The following is a 17177-nucleotide window of genomic DNA, read 5'->3' as shown; positions in this document are numbered from 1 at the left end:
AATGAGATTAAATGATCTGTGGTCACCCCCATTCCACCTATGACATTCTAAGTCTTCAAATATAGTCTTTGTCAGATCCTCATAACCCAAGTTGAAAAATGGTCAGTTTGTGATTATCTACATGTCCACACATCCAGTAGAGTGCTCTCAAAACTTGAAACGTGTGGAACTTTTTGTTCAAACATTACCTTATTTGGGAATTAGTATCTATGAACATAGCACTCCCCTGATAGATGTGGGGTGAATGAAGCCTCAGTTCCACCTGTCTAGAGCTCCTCTCAGCATGTCCTTGCAATACCTCTCAAACACCCAGTTCCCTACAAAAGAGTTTAAATACACTGACTTACATTATTTTACCTGTCTCCCAAAGTCATTTTTAATATATGTTATTAATGGAATAATAGGTAACCATCAGAATTATTTGTCATCCAAGTGAGAGCTTTTTTGTTAAAGGCCAAATTTTTTCCAATACTTTGGTGTCCTGGATTTTTTTTTTCCTGTTCTATCTCCCTTTCCCTTTTCTAAATTCAGATACCATTGTCCAAAAAAAAAAAAAAAAAGACTGCAATAACTCTCAGTCCACATTCTTGGCCTACACTGTATACAGCAAGGTTCCTATTTGTACCCATAATCATAGATTCAGTGATTTTTTTTTCCTATTGGGATGACATACTACAGCTTTTATTATATTTTCAAAAAAAGTTTAAGAACTACTTGCTAACAAGGAAAAAATAGATTGGTTCTCCCCAATCAATGTTTTCCCCAACACACTCACACACCTAGGGAAAATCTAGCAGCTGTGAAAATCAGATGCACTTTTGAAAGGCAAACATATTTTCAGTTCTGAGTGAAGTATATGAATTTATCATTTTCTCAGTTTTATATAAGGAATTATTCAAATTTTCAAATATTTATAAATAATTTCCTTTACAAACTATTGTAATGTAAAGTATATGTAGAGAGAAGGAGTCTGGTTGCTGAACGGTTGTGACTATATTCCCTAAGGATTTACCATCAAGTTCCAGGCTATTCAAATAGTTACTTCATCAAAAGGAAAAACTATCTATTGCTATTTGAATAGCTAGTATTCTAAGTTGCTAACAAATATTAACATTTATTCTCATAACAAACTGATGAGAAATATACTCTTATTTTTATGAAATTTTGCTTGTGGAAAACAAAACACAGCATATTTTAAGTCATTTGTACAAGTTTTTGCAGTTAGTGGCAGAGCTGCGGTTTAAATCTAGGAAATCTTGCAAAAGAACCCATGGATTAAACCCTTCTACTATGGCACTGAGTGTAGGTCATGGCTGTGCAGAGTTTATCAAAAATAATTGGAAATGTCAGTGATAAATACCAAAGGTATAGGCATTTCAGTTTGATTATAGGTTTGCAAACTAGGATACTCCTTATACAGATACTCACAACTTCCCAATTTATTTAGTCAAGGACACAGAAAAAATGGAATCAAGTGCACACATGGCAGAGACAGATACAACACATTTCAGAGTTGTCTTCTTGACCTTTGAGACCCTGTCCAGGAGCGAGATGCTGTCAGAGACCCTGTCAGAAGGAGGAAGAATTTTTGTGAGCTTTGGAGGAGTTCTGTTTCCCAGAGATCTTTGAAAGTCTTTAAATTCTTTTTTCTCATTTGTTCTACACACCTCTGTGAGGTTACATGAAGAGTCAAAAATAATTTACCTCACTTTTTTTTTACATGTTAGGAAATGTTTATAAATATACATTTATCTTAAATCAAGTTCTTCAAAGTCAGAATTTCATCCAAATATACAGAAAACAGAGGCTGAGCCTGGACATCCCTAGCCTTTTTTGCATGCAGTTCTTCACCCTGTAAAGTCCATTTTTCTATGTGCTGAAAATAATCAGCTTGAAACCCTCTTAAAAAAGAAACTATATAAAATTAAGCCCACTTTAAAGAAAAGAAAGAACTATATTCTTAAGGAGAAAAAACTTTCCAGGTCCTTAAATTTTTTTTTTCTCATTTATTCTACACACTTCTGTGAGTTAAGATTTACTGATGAAAAATTTAAGACACAATAACCAGTCCAAGAGCATTCACTTTAAGTTGCTTTCAAAACACATTTTAGATTTGTCAACCTCACAGCCCCACATTCTTTCTCTTGTATCAGCTGTCATTGTTAGTTATCTATCACTAATTAACAAAGTAAACTTAAATATAATAGAATAACAGTTCCTGTGGTCAGGAATCCAGGAGTAGTTTAACTCCATGGTTATGGCTCAGGGGCTCTCAGAAGGTTGCCATCAAGAAACCACATGCTGAGGTGGGAGGGAAAGGGAGAGAGAAGGGAAAATGCATGGAAATGGAAGGAGACCCTCAGAGTTATACAAAAGTACATACAAGAGGAAGTGAGGGGAAGGGGAAAAATAATATAAGGGGGACAAACGAATGTCAGTAGAGGGGGCAGAGAGAGAAGAGGGGAGGGGAGGGGAGGGGAGGGGAGGGGGGATAGTAGAGGATAGGAAAGGCAGCAGAATACAACAGACACTAGTATGGCAATATGTAAATCAATGGATGTGTAACTGATGTGACTCTGCAATCTGTATATGGGGTAAAAATGGGAGCTCATAACCCACTTGAATCAAATTGTGAAATATGATATATCAAGAACTATGTAATGTTTTGAACAGCCAACAATAAAAAATTTAAAAAAAAAAAAAAGAAACCACATGCCGCTGGCCATACTAAGGCCTGGTTTGGGCTGGAGGATCTGCTTCTCAGTGAGTTCATCCCATATACCCAGCAAGCTAGTGCTGGTGATAGCTGTTGGCAGATGGCCTCAGGTAATTGCCATGTGGATATCTCCATAAGGCTACCTAAATGTCTTCCTAACATGGCAATGGGCTTCCTCCAGAATTAGTGATTCCAGATATAGCAAAGTAGAAGCTGCTTTATCTTTTATGACCTGGTCACAGAGGCATGCTGTGTTATATATGCAATATCTTATTTCTGCACAGGACAACTCTCTTTAATGAGGGAGGGGACAATGCAGGGACATGAATATAAAGAGATAAGAATTACTGGATGCCATCTTCAAAGATGGCTCCTAATGTATCTCTATTATAGACTAATTGTTTTTCATAATAGAAATATCAGACATTTGCACTGTTTAGATAAGCATTTTGACACTGACTAAATTTATATGGTTATTATTAAAATATTACTCTTTTGAATAAGGTAGTCATTATTTAACTCTTTAATCTCTTTCAGCATACCTAGCAGCGACAGTCCCAGTAGTCTTAATTTTGCTGTCTATACATTTTAGGATTAGTAAAATCAGAGTTTGGCGATCCGTTATAAGGAGTGCCCAAAATTTAACCTTTTCTCTTGAAAATAGAGAAGGTTGATAAGAAGAAACATACTCCTTATATGCAATAAAAGGACAATTCTAGAACATCCAATGTAACTTTAAGCCAAAAAAAGTCTCTAATGATATAAAATTAATCTATTGCTTAATAACAGTACAGTCTCCTGGGATTAAGGTTAAACCATGCATTGTAATGGACTGACATGTCAAAAAGTATTTCAAAAGAGGGAGTGATGTATCACTTTGTGAAGTCAGAATTACAATCTTGTCTTAGATCAAAATGTTGCTATATGCTTATGTGGATGAATTCCTTCCTCTTCTTGATTTCATGAAATTCAAACCTGACACCTGGAAAGTTACACCTTCTGATTTCTTATGGCCAGTTTAACTACTCCCAGTTTTTATGGGGCGGATATGATTTAGTCATTCCACAATATATAAATATATGAAAGCATCACAGTGTAGCCCCCAATATATATAATAATTGTTCATCAATTAAAATAAAATGCTAACTAAATAATTAAATTCAAAATATCATTTTATTCACTTTGCCTGATCTTACGCAAAGGGCCCATTATAGCAGTGCATTTTGGAAATCAATTTCAACATTGTTTCTTTTTTAATTCTTCATCATAATTCAAGATAGGGATGCAAAAGTTATAAATACTATAAATAGAAATTTCTCTTATGAATGAAAAACATATAATAAAACATTAAAAATTAATGTATTAGTCAAAAACTAACATGCATCTTAAAAATGGAATCTTTTGCATTTGATAGTATGACAAGTATACTATCTTGACTTTTTAAGTAGCATGGTTGAAATTTAGTCCATGCATTTATAAATCATTCTTTATAAAACTTTTAGAGAAAATGTCATAACTATTTCTAATTTACCTTGGTGAAAAAGATAAGATACTTATGTATTTAAAGCCTGCATGAACAAACATACATAATATATATCAGGAGACAGTTTGTAGACTGGAAAGGGCCTACAATCAATCACATAGATGACCAGGTGAATGTGAGATTTCATGTCAGACAATGATGATTTTTCATTCCTGGCTTTACAGAGGTAATAATATGAGATATCATAATTATGTCAGTGACCATTCCTCTCCTCCTGCCTACTCTATTTTTTTTTTTTTTTTTTTGGAGGGAGTACTGGGAGATTGAACCCAGGGGCATTCTACTATTAAGGAACATCCTCAGCCCTATTTTGTATTTTTTTTGTAAACAGGATCTCATTGAGTTGTTTAGCACCTCGCTTTTGCTGAGGCTGACTTTGAACTAGCGATTCTCCTGCCTCAGCCTCCCAAGTGCTCAGATTACAGGCTGGCAACACTGCACTGCCCCGACTCCTCCTGCCTACTGTCTAGGCAGTCCATAAATTTCATCTGTTGAAGGAATTTAGTAAAGAGTGTCTTCTCTACTTAAATTTTTAAGGAAATCAGCAGAATGAGTTAAAATATTTCTTTGGGTCTTCAGTTATCCTCTTTCTCATGTACTTTATTCATGTCAAAATTATCAACTCATGCCAGGCACAGTAGTGCCTACCTGTAATCCCAGCAGCTCGGGAGGCTGAGGCAGGAGGATCACAAGTTGAAAGTCAGCCTCTGCAAAAGTGAGGCACTAAGCCAACTCAGTGAGACCCTATCTCTAAATACAATATAAAATAGAGTTGGGGACTTGGCTCAGTGGTTGAATGCCCCAGAGTTCAACCCCTGGTACCCTCCCCCACAAAAATTATGAACTTATCACATTTGTATAATGCACTAGGATTTTCAAAACACTGTCATATATGGTAGCTTTGCAAAATGTTTGTATTGTTTATTTCACTTACAAAGAATGAACTCTTCACAACTGGGGTGCTACTTGGAATTAAAAAAAAAAAGCATGAGAAGATAAACATGTAAAGTACCATACAGAGCACAACTTGGTGTTTTACTCAGTAGCTAAGCTGGAAAAATACACATGATGGGAAGTCCATACCTTGCTGCTCTTTCAGATGCTCCTCACTCTCATACATCTCAAATAGTGTATGCATCTCTCTCTTCCTTGTGAGAATCTAACATTGAAGGTGTATATTTAATAGCATAGCTCTAAAACAACCCAACAATGTCATCTGCTCCTCAATAATGGACAAGCAGTGGTCAGCAACGCTTTTTGGAGTACACCTATGAATAAGATTTAATTTAATTTAATTTGAGGAAAATTAAGAATATACACATTCTAATTTTTTTTTACTTATTTGTATCCTAGTATATTATAAATGTTAAATGCCATACAGTAGAAAAAAACTATAAAAATGAGATAAAATTACAGTATAAATGAACTCTTATTATTTTCTCAAACTCTAACACATCATTTTCTACTAATTTTAGGATTTTTGCTCTCCATTTTGGAGACTGTTATAAAGTATGTTAGCTTAAAATAAGACATTTAAGAACTTTTCAAAGGCAATTTTAACAGCATGCAACTTTTACCCTACTTGCTGACTTTGCAATCTTACAACATACTTACATATCTCACCCATTCCTTGCATAATTCCAACCAGTTTATACTTAAGGAATAAGCTATCCCTAAGAATAAAATGGGAAGTAAATAAAATTTTCTGATTCCCATGTCAGGATGCCTCCTATATTTTACACTGCAACTTTGATTATACAGAAGGAACAAGAAATATATTCTATCTGTCTCTCTCTTTTCACCTTTTCATGTATAAGATCATTCTTACTAGAGTTAGAAGTTACATGTTTTGATTTAGAAGGGTGTATTTTTCCTGGGCTGGGTGCTCTGACAAGCACCCTACTTCCAGCACCTTGGGAAGCTGAGGCAAGAAAATGGGTTGAGCTCAGGGGTTTGAGGCCAACCTTAGCAACATAGTAAGTAAGACCTGGTCTAAAAAAGAAAAGAAAAGAAAAATTTCCTGCTAACTTATGATTTTACTTCTTCATTCAACAAATATGCCTTGGGCACTTATCATCTGTGAGATAATTTGAAAAATTTGAAAAGCAAATAAGTTCCTGCATTGAGGGATCATGCATTTTTAGTGTTATCTTATTTTTATGTAATGTTATGTAATGTAATGTAATGTGATTCTGATGGTATTTCATTCCTTTTAACCATCAGTGTCTTATCAGTACAAGTCTCATCATTCCTGTGGAGTCCATGGAGGTAAAGAATAAATATGCAAAGCAACTGAGAGCATTTCCTCAACTGGAAATTGAGATACAAATGCATATTATTATGTTTAAAATCTGGGCCAGTCAAGCAAAGAGGAAAGTGGACCAACTCCATATTGCATTCCCTGACTTAGAGAGTTTAGAATTTGTCATAAAAATCAACAAAATGAAATAAGCACTTAGTTAGAAAATCCTCAGGGAATTTTTAGTCGATTCCTGTGAAAGTGCACAGAAAGAGTCTCTTCAGTTCAAATCAGAGGATTAAAGAATGCTTCAGGACAAAGGTAGCTTTCGTACTGGACACCAAATGGTGAAGAATACTTTCAACCATTACAAAGGTTGAAAATAATCATCAGCAAGGGAAGAACATGATCAATTTCAAGTCAGCGTTGTATAGAGATTTTTTTTTTTAATGCCTTAGGATGCAACATATGAATTCAGGTGTAATAAGAAGTAAGACTAGCAAGGCACATTAGAGAAAGGCTTGAACAGTCTGAAATGTGGTAAAGCAATCAGATTGGATTCTGTGGCATTCAGAAGCTATTGAAGGGTTTCTCAACGTAGTAAACAATGCAGTTCCTATCAGAATGTTTCTTGAGGCAATTGGGGGAATGGATGGGAGAAGTAAAATAAGGCTCAAACTGGAGTATAGGCTGTGCAACTATAAAGCAAGAGAGAGAGAAGTGGTAGTGTTTATTTATTTCAGTAGCCAATTAGATGGGGCAAGACAATTTGAAGATAATTTCAGCTTTATATCCAAACAATATAGTGAATGGTGAGTCCATGAGGGAGGCTGAAACAAGAAAAATGGTGTGGGAAGAACCATGATGAGTTTGATGTAGGACAGATTAGAATCCAGGTATTAATATTGCATGTAGAGTCCATCAGTAAACACCTGGAATTTGGTTGCTTTCTTAAAATTTAGTGATCATTACAAATAAATATCTGACCCTATCACTTTATACATGAGGCCTGTTCATAGTTCTTTACTGTCCCTGGACAGAGTTCTATCAACACAGAATGGCATGGAAGGCCTTCACCCTCTATCCCCTGTTTACCTCTCTGGCTATGAATCTTGTTATTCTACACCTCACAACTTGAACCATGGCCATAGTGAGAGAGTTTCCATCCCCAAATTGCACATGCTTGCTTTCTTTCATGCCTCTTCACATGTTGACCCCTTTGCTTAAGAACTTTTCTACACATTTTCATCCCTAGCTCCCCTGAGCTGTCTGCCTTCACTGACTAGTCCTTTAATCTCCATGCTGATGCCCCCTTCTCCAGGAATGCCACTCAGAGCCTTGTCTATTTGGGAAGGTAGCTCTATCAAAGCACTTATTAAAACATCCTCAGCTTCTTTTACTTGTCCCATCTCACTTTTAAACTCTTACCTGAAAATGAGGTTTCTCCTTGTTCACCATCACATCCCCAACACCTAACATAGTATTTAGCATGAATAACACACAATGTTGAAAGAATGAGTTATAGCCTTTTAATAATTATAAAGTAGAGCCATTCTTATTTGAATTCAGTCTGAGATGGAAAACAAAGTATTCACACAGCTAGATCCTGTCACTTTAGATTGTGGGACATTGTAAACCCAGCATATGTTTGGGGAAAGGAAAGTGGATTCTGTCGCTCACTTCTGTCTTCCTTTATTGTAAACGTAATCTTTCCAAAATGGTTGTGTTATTATTCTGTGGGACGAAATTTGACATTAAAACCATGGACATATTGATATTAGAAAAGCAGTTCAAGCAGAGGGGAGAAATTCAGTTGCAGGCCAGGTTGTCAGGGATACGGGAACTCACCACAGTCAGGGGCGGCTTGTCACCTGCACTGCAGCCTTTGTATATTCGATGTAGGGTTAAAAGGGATGATCCTCCCTCTGCGAATCAAACTGTCACAAATAAAGCAGTCCAAAAGTCTCTTATCTAAAATTATGAATTTCATTAAAATTGATAAAGTAAACAAGACATACATTTTAAATAGCTTAATAAAGTCTAGAATCATTAAAGTATCCTAATGTATTATAATAACATTAATTTATTCAAATGCACAACTAAAGGTAGATACCCCTTGGGGCTAAGACAGGGATGCATGATATTCTTCAGTCTGTTCCTAGGAAGAAATGATATCATATTGTTTTCAAGCCTTAAGTATCAAGCAACACAATAAACCAATAGGTTGCTATAGCAGCATGTTCACATAAATTTTCATTTCTCTCTGGTTTCCAGCAGTTCTTATTCCTCCCCCTTTTTACTCTTATTTTTCTGTTATCTACCCTGCACATCTGTGAAAAGTCTAGATGAGGTTGATAATGTGCATGTAATTGTTACTGAATTTGGCACATCTTGGAATCACGATGCCATGATCTTTTCAGTCACTCTCCAGATCTTTTCTTTAAAAATAATTTCCTGTATGCTCAATATTTAATATTTGGCTGCCATCTGAGAGGAAATGTATCTGTTCTGTCTAAGAAACAGACCCTATCATCGAACAATAATATCACCTATCATAATCTAGTGCCTCCCGCACTTGATATATATGTGCATAGATATTACACATTATATATTTTTAAAACATTCTTACATTAACATTTTGCTACTGGGTTCATTTTTCCCATTTCATAAATGAAAAAACTAAGAATTAAAATATGTAATAGCATAATACATGGGGAGTCAAGCATGCAGCACTCACTGTGTCCCTACCTATTGAGTGCCCAACACTATTATACTATGTGTTTGGAATACAACAAGTAGCAAAACCCTTCAGAAACCTTGCCATAAAGGAGTTACACTCTAATAGGGAAGATGGACATTAATCAAAAATCACACAGATATATGAAATCTTAGAACTGAAATAAGATTAGAAAGAAAAGTATTTGATATTATGCTTATGGTTTGGCCAAGTCAGACACAATGCAGTCACTCTATAGCATCACTAGAACTTGAACTTTAGACACGATTTTAGAATTACTCTAGAATATTGCATTTTTATCCACTGACTAAAGTTGCATTCTTTGCCATTCTTGACTACATTCAGAGTATCCACATTGAGGTGCGATATTCTACCATGCAAATATTTAGTGAACCTGGGGAAGGAAAGCAAACCATAATTGATGCATAGGGTATATGGACTGGGAGGGAATTGGAGGAAAAAGGAGAGGAAAACCCATTTTGTGCTTCTCATCTCAGGTTTCAAGAAGCCCAAAAAACTGACTGCCCTAGAGGCTAAGACGACAGCAACCTTGAGAAGCTTTATTATAAGACATAATTAAAAACCAAATAGTCATGAGACCTCTGACAGATTCATCCAGATAGCTAGCTGAATTGAAGCCTTTTGTTTGTTTGACTTTCTACCCCATTACGCTCAATCCTTGGATGGAACCTGACTTTCTTGGCATAGATACCACACAACAGTTGGCTATTGAGATCCATTGTTTTTTTTTTTTTCTTCTCTGCCCCAAATCAATTTTCTTAAAGAACCAAAATTTCTGACTTCTATCTCCAAACGCAAATACTCAAAACTTCAAATATCCATGTTTACTCCTTATGATTTGAATACTAACTGCTGTTGTGAGAGGATACCATGGTCAGAAGACCTGCATTTCAACCTGCTAATTACCAGATGGTAAAAGATAAATTAGCTTCATCTCTCTAAACTTCAGATTCCTCATCTTTAAAACAGGACTACATAGCACCAATATTCTAGAATTGTTGTGAAGTTTAATTGATATATACATTTGAAAATGCTTACAGCTTACATGTTTTCTGAATGTCAATTTCCTATAATCTTAACATTGAAAATTTTGGGTGTGTAGTGCTGAATTTTTTTTTTTTTAGTGTTAGATAACTTCAGCCATAGTGTATTGAGAACAACTACCATTTTCCACATATAGAAAGCCTTCTTCCTCACACTGAAAAGACTAGAAATATAATTATAATGCAGAGCCTATATTGTTTATTATTATTCCTGACCCAGAAAGACAGAGAGGGAACAATAATCCCAAAATATTGAGTGAAGTTAGATTTATATATAAAATGAATAAGGTACGGAACAGCTTCTCCATTTATTTTTTGCAATCTTAACAATTGGTACTCATGGCTATGTGGTCAGATTTTCTATAGCGATGTTGCTATAGGTTCTTCTGGTCATCCTTGATAACTACAGCCTGCAGGAGATTAAGACTGTAAGAATTTCATGAGTCTGAAATGTAGTATCTCTAGTTATTAGCATGCTTTCCATGTGCTACTTTTGACTGACACTAAAAAATATAGGGGGTCTATTCTAATTCAGAACTAGTTAGTGGGTCGGGCTGTGTCACTTATGAGCTGGCAGAATCTGCTGGCAAAGCAAATAGCCTGCAGTTTACAGATTTATGAGACATTGGCAAGAGACAAAGGAAGAAAAAGAGAAATGGTCCTCGAAATGGAGACAAACTTCAATTGGTGTCAGAAGGCAGAGGCCAGCAGAGTCTACAGTAATAGAAGGATCTATAGCCACATTCCCTGTGGTGAAAATGCAACGAAGAAGAGTGACCAGGTATTTCCAAGTAAGCACCACATGCTGCTAGAGAAAGGGATACCATGTCTAACTCCTAACTCAGTAGAAAAAAAAAATTTTTAGAAAAAAAAGGCTATAGAACAGCATCTTTCATTCTGTAAGTCAATATGAGAATGATTCTTTTTGTAGAAAGTATCTTGGAATAATCTGTTTCAAAAAGAAATGTCATCAATTAAAGAACATTTTTATTATGTGCTTTTAATCAGATTAAGGACATACCTACTTCCAGGTGTGGCTCAAATTTCTACAACCAATAACTCAGGGTGGGTGTGTTTATCTATAGTAAATGCCTCTTTCCATATCTGACTCCTTTGCTTGACTTTGACCTTCTCAAGGGCAGAGTTCATGTGCTGCCTGTCTAGTCCCTAATCAGTCAGCATAAAACTCATCTTTATAACAATGGAATGGATATTTTCTGAATTGATTTTAATATTTAAGAAAGTCCCAAACCCAGATCCTTTCAAGAAAATTACAGTACATCCTCTGGAGATGTACATCATCTCAGAAGTCACTTTCCCTCACAGTCAGCTTTGCAAAGGCCCTTCCAGTCCTCTACCAGGTAAAAGTAGGGTCTTGAGTGATATCTGAGGAGTCAGCTTTAAACTTCTCTGATAAGTAAGCTTTGGACTTCTCTGATAATCTCAGACAGGTAGTTCCCCTGAGAAAACAAAACCCTCCAGGGAAGATGTTTTTCATTTTTGTTGCCCATAATCCCCTGTGTGGCTGATCTGACTAACTGGGGTTGGAGCGCTAAGTGACACTCGGTTAAAGGTACACGCAGTACTGCTGGCCAGAGGTCCAAAACAGGCTTTCCCAAACAGAGCATGGATGCACTGTGTGACTCAGCAACATCTGAAGCTTTTCCTCCAGATATGTTTAAGGGCAGGGAATCAAAATCCAACTGAGAAAGACAACCATTAGGAGTATAAGCCAATAGCAGGATGGAGTGTCTGAAGTTAACATGGAGTTTCTGGGCTAGACCCAGAGTCTAATCATTGAAGATCTGATCAACTCCTTCTTAATTTTTTAGCACCACAAAAATCTTGTTTTTTCAGGGAAGGGGCACAATAGGGGTTAGCTGTCAAGGGGGTTCCTAAGTGTTCTGGAATGTATCTACAATAGAAATGTTGGCAAATTGACTTGAGTCATAATACTTAAGCTGGCAGGACAACAAAACTGTGATTTTTATGCCTAATGTATACTTCTTAGATACAAACAAAGTTATTAATATAATGCACAAAATTATGCAATAAATACTATGGGACATTAGAGCAAATTTTTATAGTCTTGAAATATGAGAAAGAGGAGAAAAAGCTGCCAGACTCATGATATCTGATGCCCTATTTTCTTTTATCAGAGTTGGGCATCATTAGATTTATTGCTTAAGCTGAACTTTGTTCAATATTTATTCAACTCAAAGTTCTGTTTATCTGATTAAAATTTACGTTTTCAATAAGTCAGATTCAGCTATTATATGAACTACAAGTTATTCCCAGAGTAGTCAAGTATGACTACTTATTTCAATCTGAATTTAACTATAGTATGTTTTATCTAAATCCAGGTGCAAAGTTACATAACACATTTCAAAGGAGTTCACCTTACACTCTCAGGGTATGCCATTTATTAGTATCTTCATTTAGTACTAAACTGAACATAATGAATGAAAAGGGTAATCTAGCATGATATTTAAACTATGAATTTACATAGCCCATATTGTCATCATCACGTCTCTTTCACAATAAATCTGGGGTTAGTCAGGGAGAAGTTAACATCTCATTGGCCTCCTCATTGCAGAAGAATTCATGTTTAGAGAGAAAACATCTTAAAGAGGCCACTGAAGAGGAACTTAATAACACCTGTGTTGGGAGACGATCACCTGGACTCTATTGGCCTTTGTGCTACTTTGTGCCTAAATACCACTATAAAGGTCTAGGTATGATTCAAATATCAGAGAAAGTATATTCACATGGTCTTACCTTTATAGGAGCTTAAAACAATTCAATTTTTTGTTTTGAAAAAAAAATCTTATTTACATGGAAGCTGCTGGAAGGAACAATGCAGGAAAAGAATACAGAGAAGGAAGAGTCATTTAAGGAGAAACAGGAAAAAAGAGACAGGTCTTAAGGTGGGCCTGCATAAGAGGAAACTGGCAGAAAGAGAAGGTGTATAAGAGACAGGGAGAAGATTAAGAAAGAAAACAAAGAATGAGTGGATATGACAGGTGCTGACATGAAGCCATGCTGCTTGAGAATAAGGGTCTCTGGTGCTAAGTGTGGAGAGAAGTTGTTGAGTAAGTCAGGGTAGAATCAAATTAAATTGAATCCCATATTGAAGCCCAGAGAGGTTTAAGCACTTTCTTGGGCACATTCTGAAAACATGGTAGAGATGTGACTCAGCTTTTAAACACTATACTACTGTCTCTTCCTAGGTTTAATGTCCACCCAGGAAATTGTCCATCTGGGTGTTCCATGGCAATAGTAAAGTCATGTTGATTTTGGTCTTAGAATATCATATCATAGTTGGAAGGTTAAGTTTCATGACATTTGCCCAATTACGTTACCTGAACCAGCCTAGACATACGCTAACCAGCTTGCCTAGAAACCATCAGTTTCTACTTAAGTGGCATCTTCTTATCTACTTCCCTTTTCTCTGTCTTGACTTTAATAGATGAGTTACTATCACTATGCTGTGTTTAATTTACTATAAAACAGTGCATCAATGGGGCCTGTGGATATCCAAGCTCTGTTTGTTATGTAGCACAAATTATCCCACAGGAACAGTCCGCAGCTGTCAGGCAGTCTCGCCTCCTTCCAGTCTACCAATGCAAGGAAAATATAATTACATTGTTATCATCTGTATGCTAACTTCAGTGTTATCAAACTGCCTATGGGTTGGCATACCTACCCCATGTAAGGTAAATGTGAAACTCATGTTCACGATACATATTTACCTAGACTTTATTTTGTCTTCTAGGCTCTTCAATGGCCAACAAGGAATTATTATTCAAAATTTTAGCACAAGATCCATTCTCACTGTTACCAACGTGACACAGGAGCACTTCGGCAACTATACTTGTGTGGCTGCCAACAAGCTCGGCACAACCAATGCAAGCCTGCCTCTTAACCGTAAGTAATACAGTGCTGAAGAAGTGCTCCCAGGGCCTCCCAGCGCCTATACAGTGGCATAGATGAAACCTAAGAGTGGAATGTACATTGTAGAACTCATTCTGATGTGACACATCCCTTACACACAGAAAACCTTGTCCCCAAACAATAGGGACATGTGAAATTTTCTAATTCCTACAGGAGTCTACATGTGCATAGAAAAATATCTTAGCGCTAAGGAAAAAAAATACATAAATAATAGGGCTAACAGAAATGTGACTTCTGACTGAGGACAGCTGCTTTAATAGGGTTTTGTTTGTATTTTGGGGTTTTTTAAAAAATGTGTTATCTTGAAGCATAAATTATTTATGGCTTGCTTTACTCTTGGTTAGTTTTCTTTAGACATTCATCTTTGGATAGCCAGAATTCCATAAGCCATAAATAAGATGAAATAGTAAGTAAGTAATGGTGGACAAAATATTTAATCCATACAGATAACATTTTTACTCAAGCCTGTATTTTGGAATATAGCTTAAGAGCTCACTAAAATAAATATTTCATTGCTAGTGTGTGTTAGTTCCTGAAAACTAGAAATGAATAAGAGAGCAAACACAAGGACCTGTTAAAAGGAGAGAACCTGATACTGTTTTCCTCTTCGATTAATTTTAGTGTGCTTTAGAAGCCAAGTAAGCAAAAAATGGTTGCAACTATAAAATATTTCTAATTTTCAAAGTGTGTGTTTCTTAAAAAGCTCAGAGAAAACTAGAGCACCCTGTTCAATCCCTCAAAGTTATCTGAATTACCCTTTTATTTATCTTTAATACTTTACAGTAACCTGACGTGTTTATTTATATCAGCATCCTGGGATAGTAAGCTATCTCTGAAAAATACACATGCTCTGCAGTTCATCACAGAAATGATCTTTTCCATTTTGTAGAAACAGGGATAGAATATATAATGTTCCTACTATGTAAAATATATTATCGTAAGTTTCATGATTTATGAACTTTGAATTTCCATGTCTTAGATATGAAATAAAATATATGAGTTTATATCACAGTTTTTTTAAATTTTAGCTTGATATTTCTTAATATTAAATTTTGAAAGACATTGTTTGCCATGCAATAACTATAGTGTAATATGCTTGCTCTAGTGTCGTCCTTGAAAATGATTTACTTAGTATGATTATAAATAAGGGAAACTATTGAAGATGTTATAAAACAGTATGAATTCCAATTTAATATAAATATTGATACTTCTTTGGTATATTATTAATATTTTACATAGTTTAAATATTCAAGAGCCTAAAAGAATCAATGAATTTAAAAGGCTAAAAGAAATTTAAGGCTTTATAACATATTAACTTTTTGCTATTTAAATTTCTAAATCACATCCTGATTGTTCAAAACTGAACAATCAATGAATGTGACAAATTAAGAACAAATGTCACTTATTTAAAATGATTATTTTATTCTAACAATCTTAACATTGTCATCTGAAAATAATATGCTGCCAAAAGGCTTCTAAATGTGGAATATTTAGGGTGGACTCTCATAATCTCTACCACTGATTTTCTGTCCATTGAGATGCAGTACATGCCAGTAAACTTCTTCTTAAATTTTGTTAGTAAAGTCAAAATGTACAAATCTTGTGTGAAGTTACAAACATAGCCATGATATTTGATGAAATTCCTATTTATTTAGAACTCTCATATGCACCTTTGAAGTACTCATTGCACTAAGCATTTCTATTTGTACTATAATAATTATTGTATTTATTTTTTGTGGTGCTGCGATTAAACCCAGGGCTTCACATACACCAGGCAGGTACTTTAGCACTGTGCTATATCCCTACCCCCACTGTTATTTTTGTATAGTTTTAATCTTTCCACCAAACCATGAGTTCTTTGAGAAGAATCAATGTCTGATAAACAGTTTTATCTCCCCTACCAACAAGCACAGTGCTTGCTATTTAATAGGTGATTAGTAAATATTTAGTGAATAAATGAATTAAACACTAAATAGTTGAATTAATGGATTAATGAGTAAATGAAGGAGTAAACTGTGTTTCAGCTACAGAATGTGTATTTGCAACCTCCAGAGATATAAGGCAATATCACTGTAATTACAAACAACACTTGTTAGCTTACTCTGGGTCTATTCTAATTTCTTTATTTGGATTTGTTTAATTCTCATATAACTTAAAGTTAGATTCTATAATTCCCCTCTTACAGATAAGGAAACTTACAGAGAGAATATAAATATGGCCAAAGGCCAAGTGGTTGGTAAGTGACAAAGTGAAAACTTGAATTCTGATAGTCTGACTGCAGAGTCCAGGCTTTTAACTAATACACTTCACTCTTTATGAACATAAAACCATCAAGAAAGTCAGAGATAATTTGTATCATTTACAACATGCTCTTCAAAACGTAAATCTCTATGTATAAGATAATTTTCCTTTCTGTAGGTTTTATCAACTTTCCTTTAATAATTAGGATGTTATTTAATATATGAAAATTTACTTTAAAAATAAATGTCCACATCTTCTTCCATAAGAACTCCTCTCACGTCTTCAAAGTCTCTGAAGGAGAAAAGTGCTCAACCTTTAGAAAAATGATCCAACACTAGAAACAAGTCCTAAACTGATCCAACATTGACCTGTGACCTTCTAAACAACCTCTATAATTTGTTACAGGTCAATGCTTTCTATAGGTTATGGGGTGTGTAATGCCAACTTGCCCAGTCCTTGTTCAGGAAAAAGGAGGTAGACACCAAGGGACCCACCATCTGTATAGATAATGTTATTTGGCATATGTTTTGAATAAGAAAATTTTCATGTTTTTGTGACTTGTGTCCTTGAACAGTTAATAAGTCAAAGTCAGGGTAACTGGCAGTGTAGGCTACCTGCTATAATGCTTATTAGTAGCAAGCACTCAAACTTCAACAAAGTGGTAGTCATTAGGAATCAGCTGT

General features: G+C 35.4%; 1 protein-coding gene across 2 annotated transcripts in view; it reads left to right on the top strand.

Annotated features, from left to right (window-relative positions):
• Positions 1 to 17177, top strand: part of Negr1 (neuronal growth regulator 1) — an 811898-nt gene that overhangs the window by 618315 nt on the left and 176406 nt on the right. For both annotated transcript variants that reach the window (XM_046451001.2, XM_046451002.2), the window contains one exon: positions 14075 to 14226. In XM_046451001.2, the coding sequence (XP_046306957.1) occupies positions 14075 to 14226 (152 nt within the window). The remainder of the gene's footprint in view (positions 1 to 14074; positions 14227 to 17177) is intronic.

The sequence above is a fragment of the Marmota monax genome, unplaced genomic scaffold, assembly GCF_021218885.2.
Source record: "Marmota monax isolate L192 unplaced genomic scaffold, Marmota_monax_Labrador192_F-V1.1 WCK01_AAM20220418_F8-fsc00023, whole genome shotgun sequence".
Lineage (NCBI taxonomy): Eukaryota > Metazoa > Chordata > Mammalia > Rodentia > Sciuridae > Marmota > Marmota monax.
This window is presented reverse-complemented; position numbering and strand designations above follow the sequence as displayed.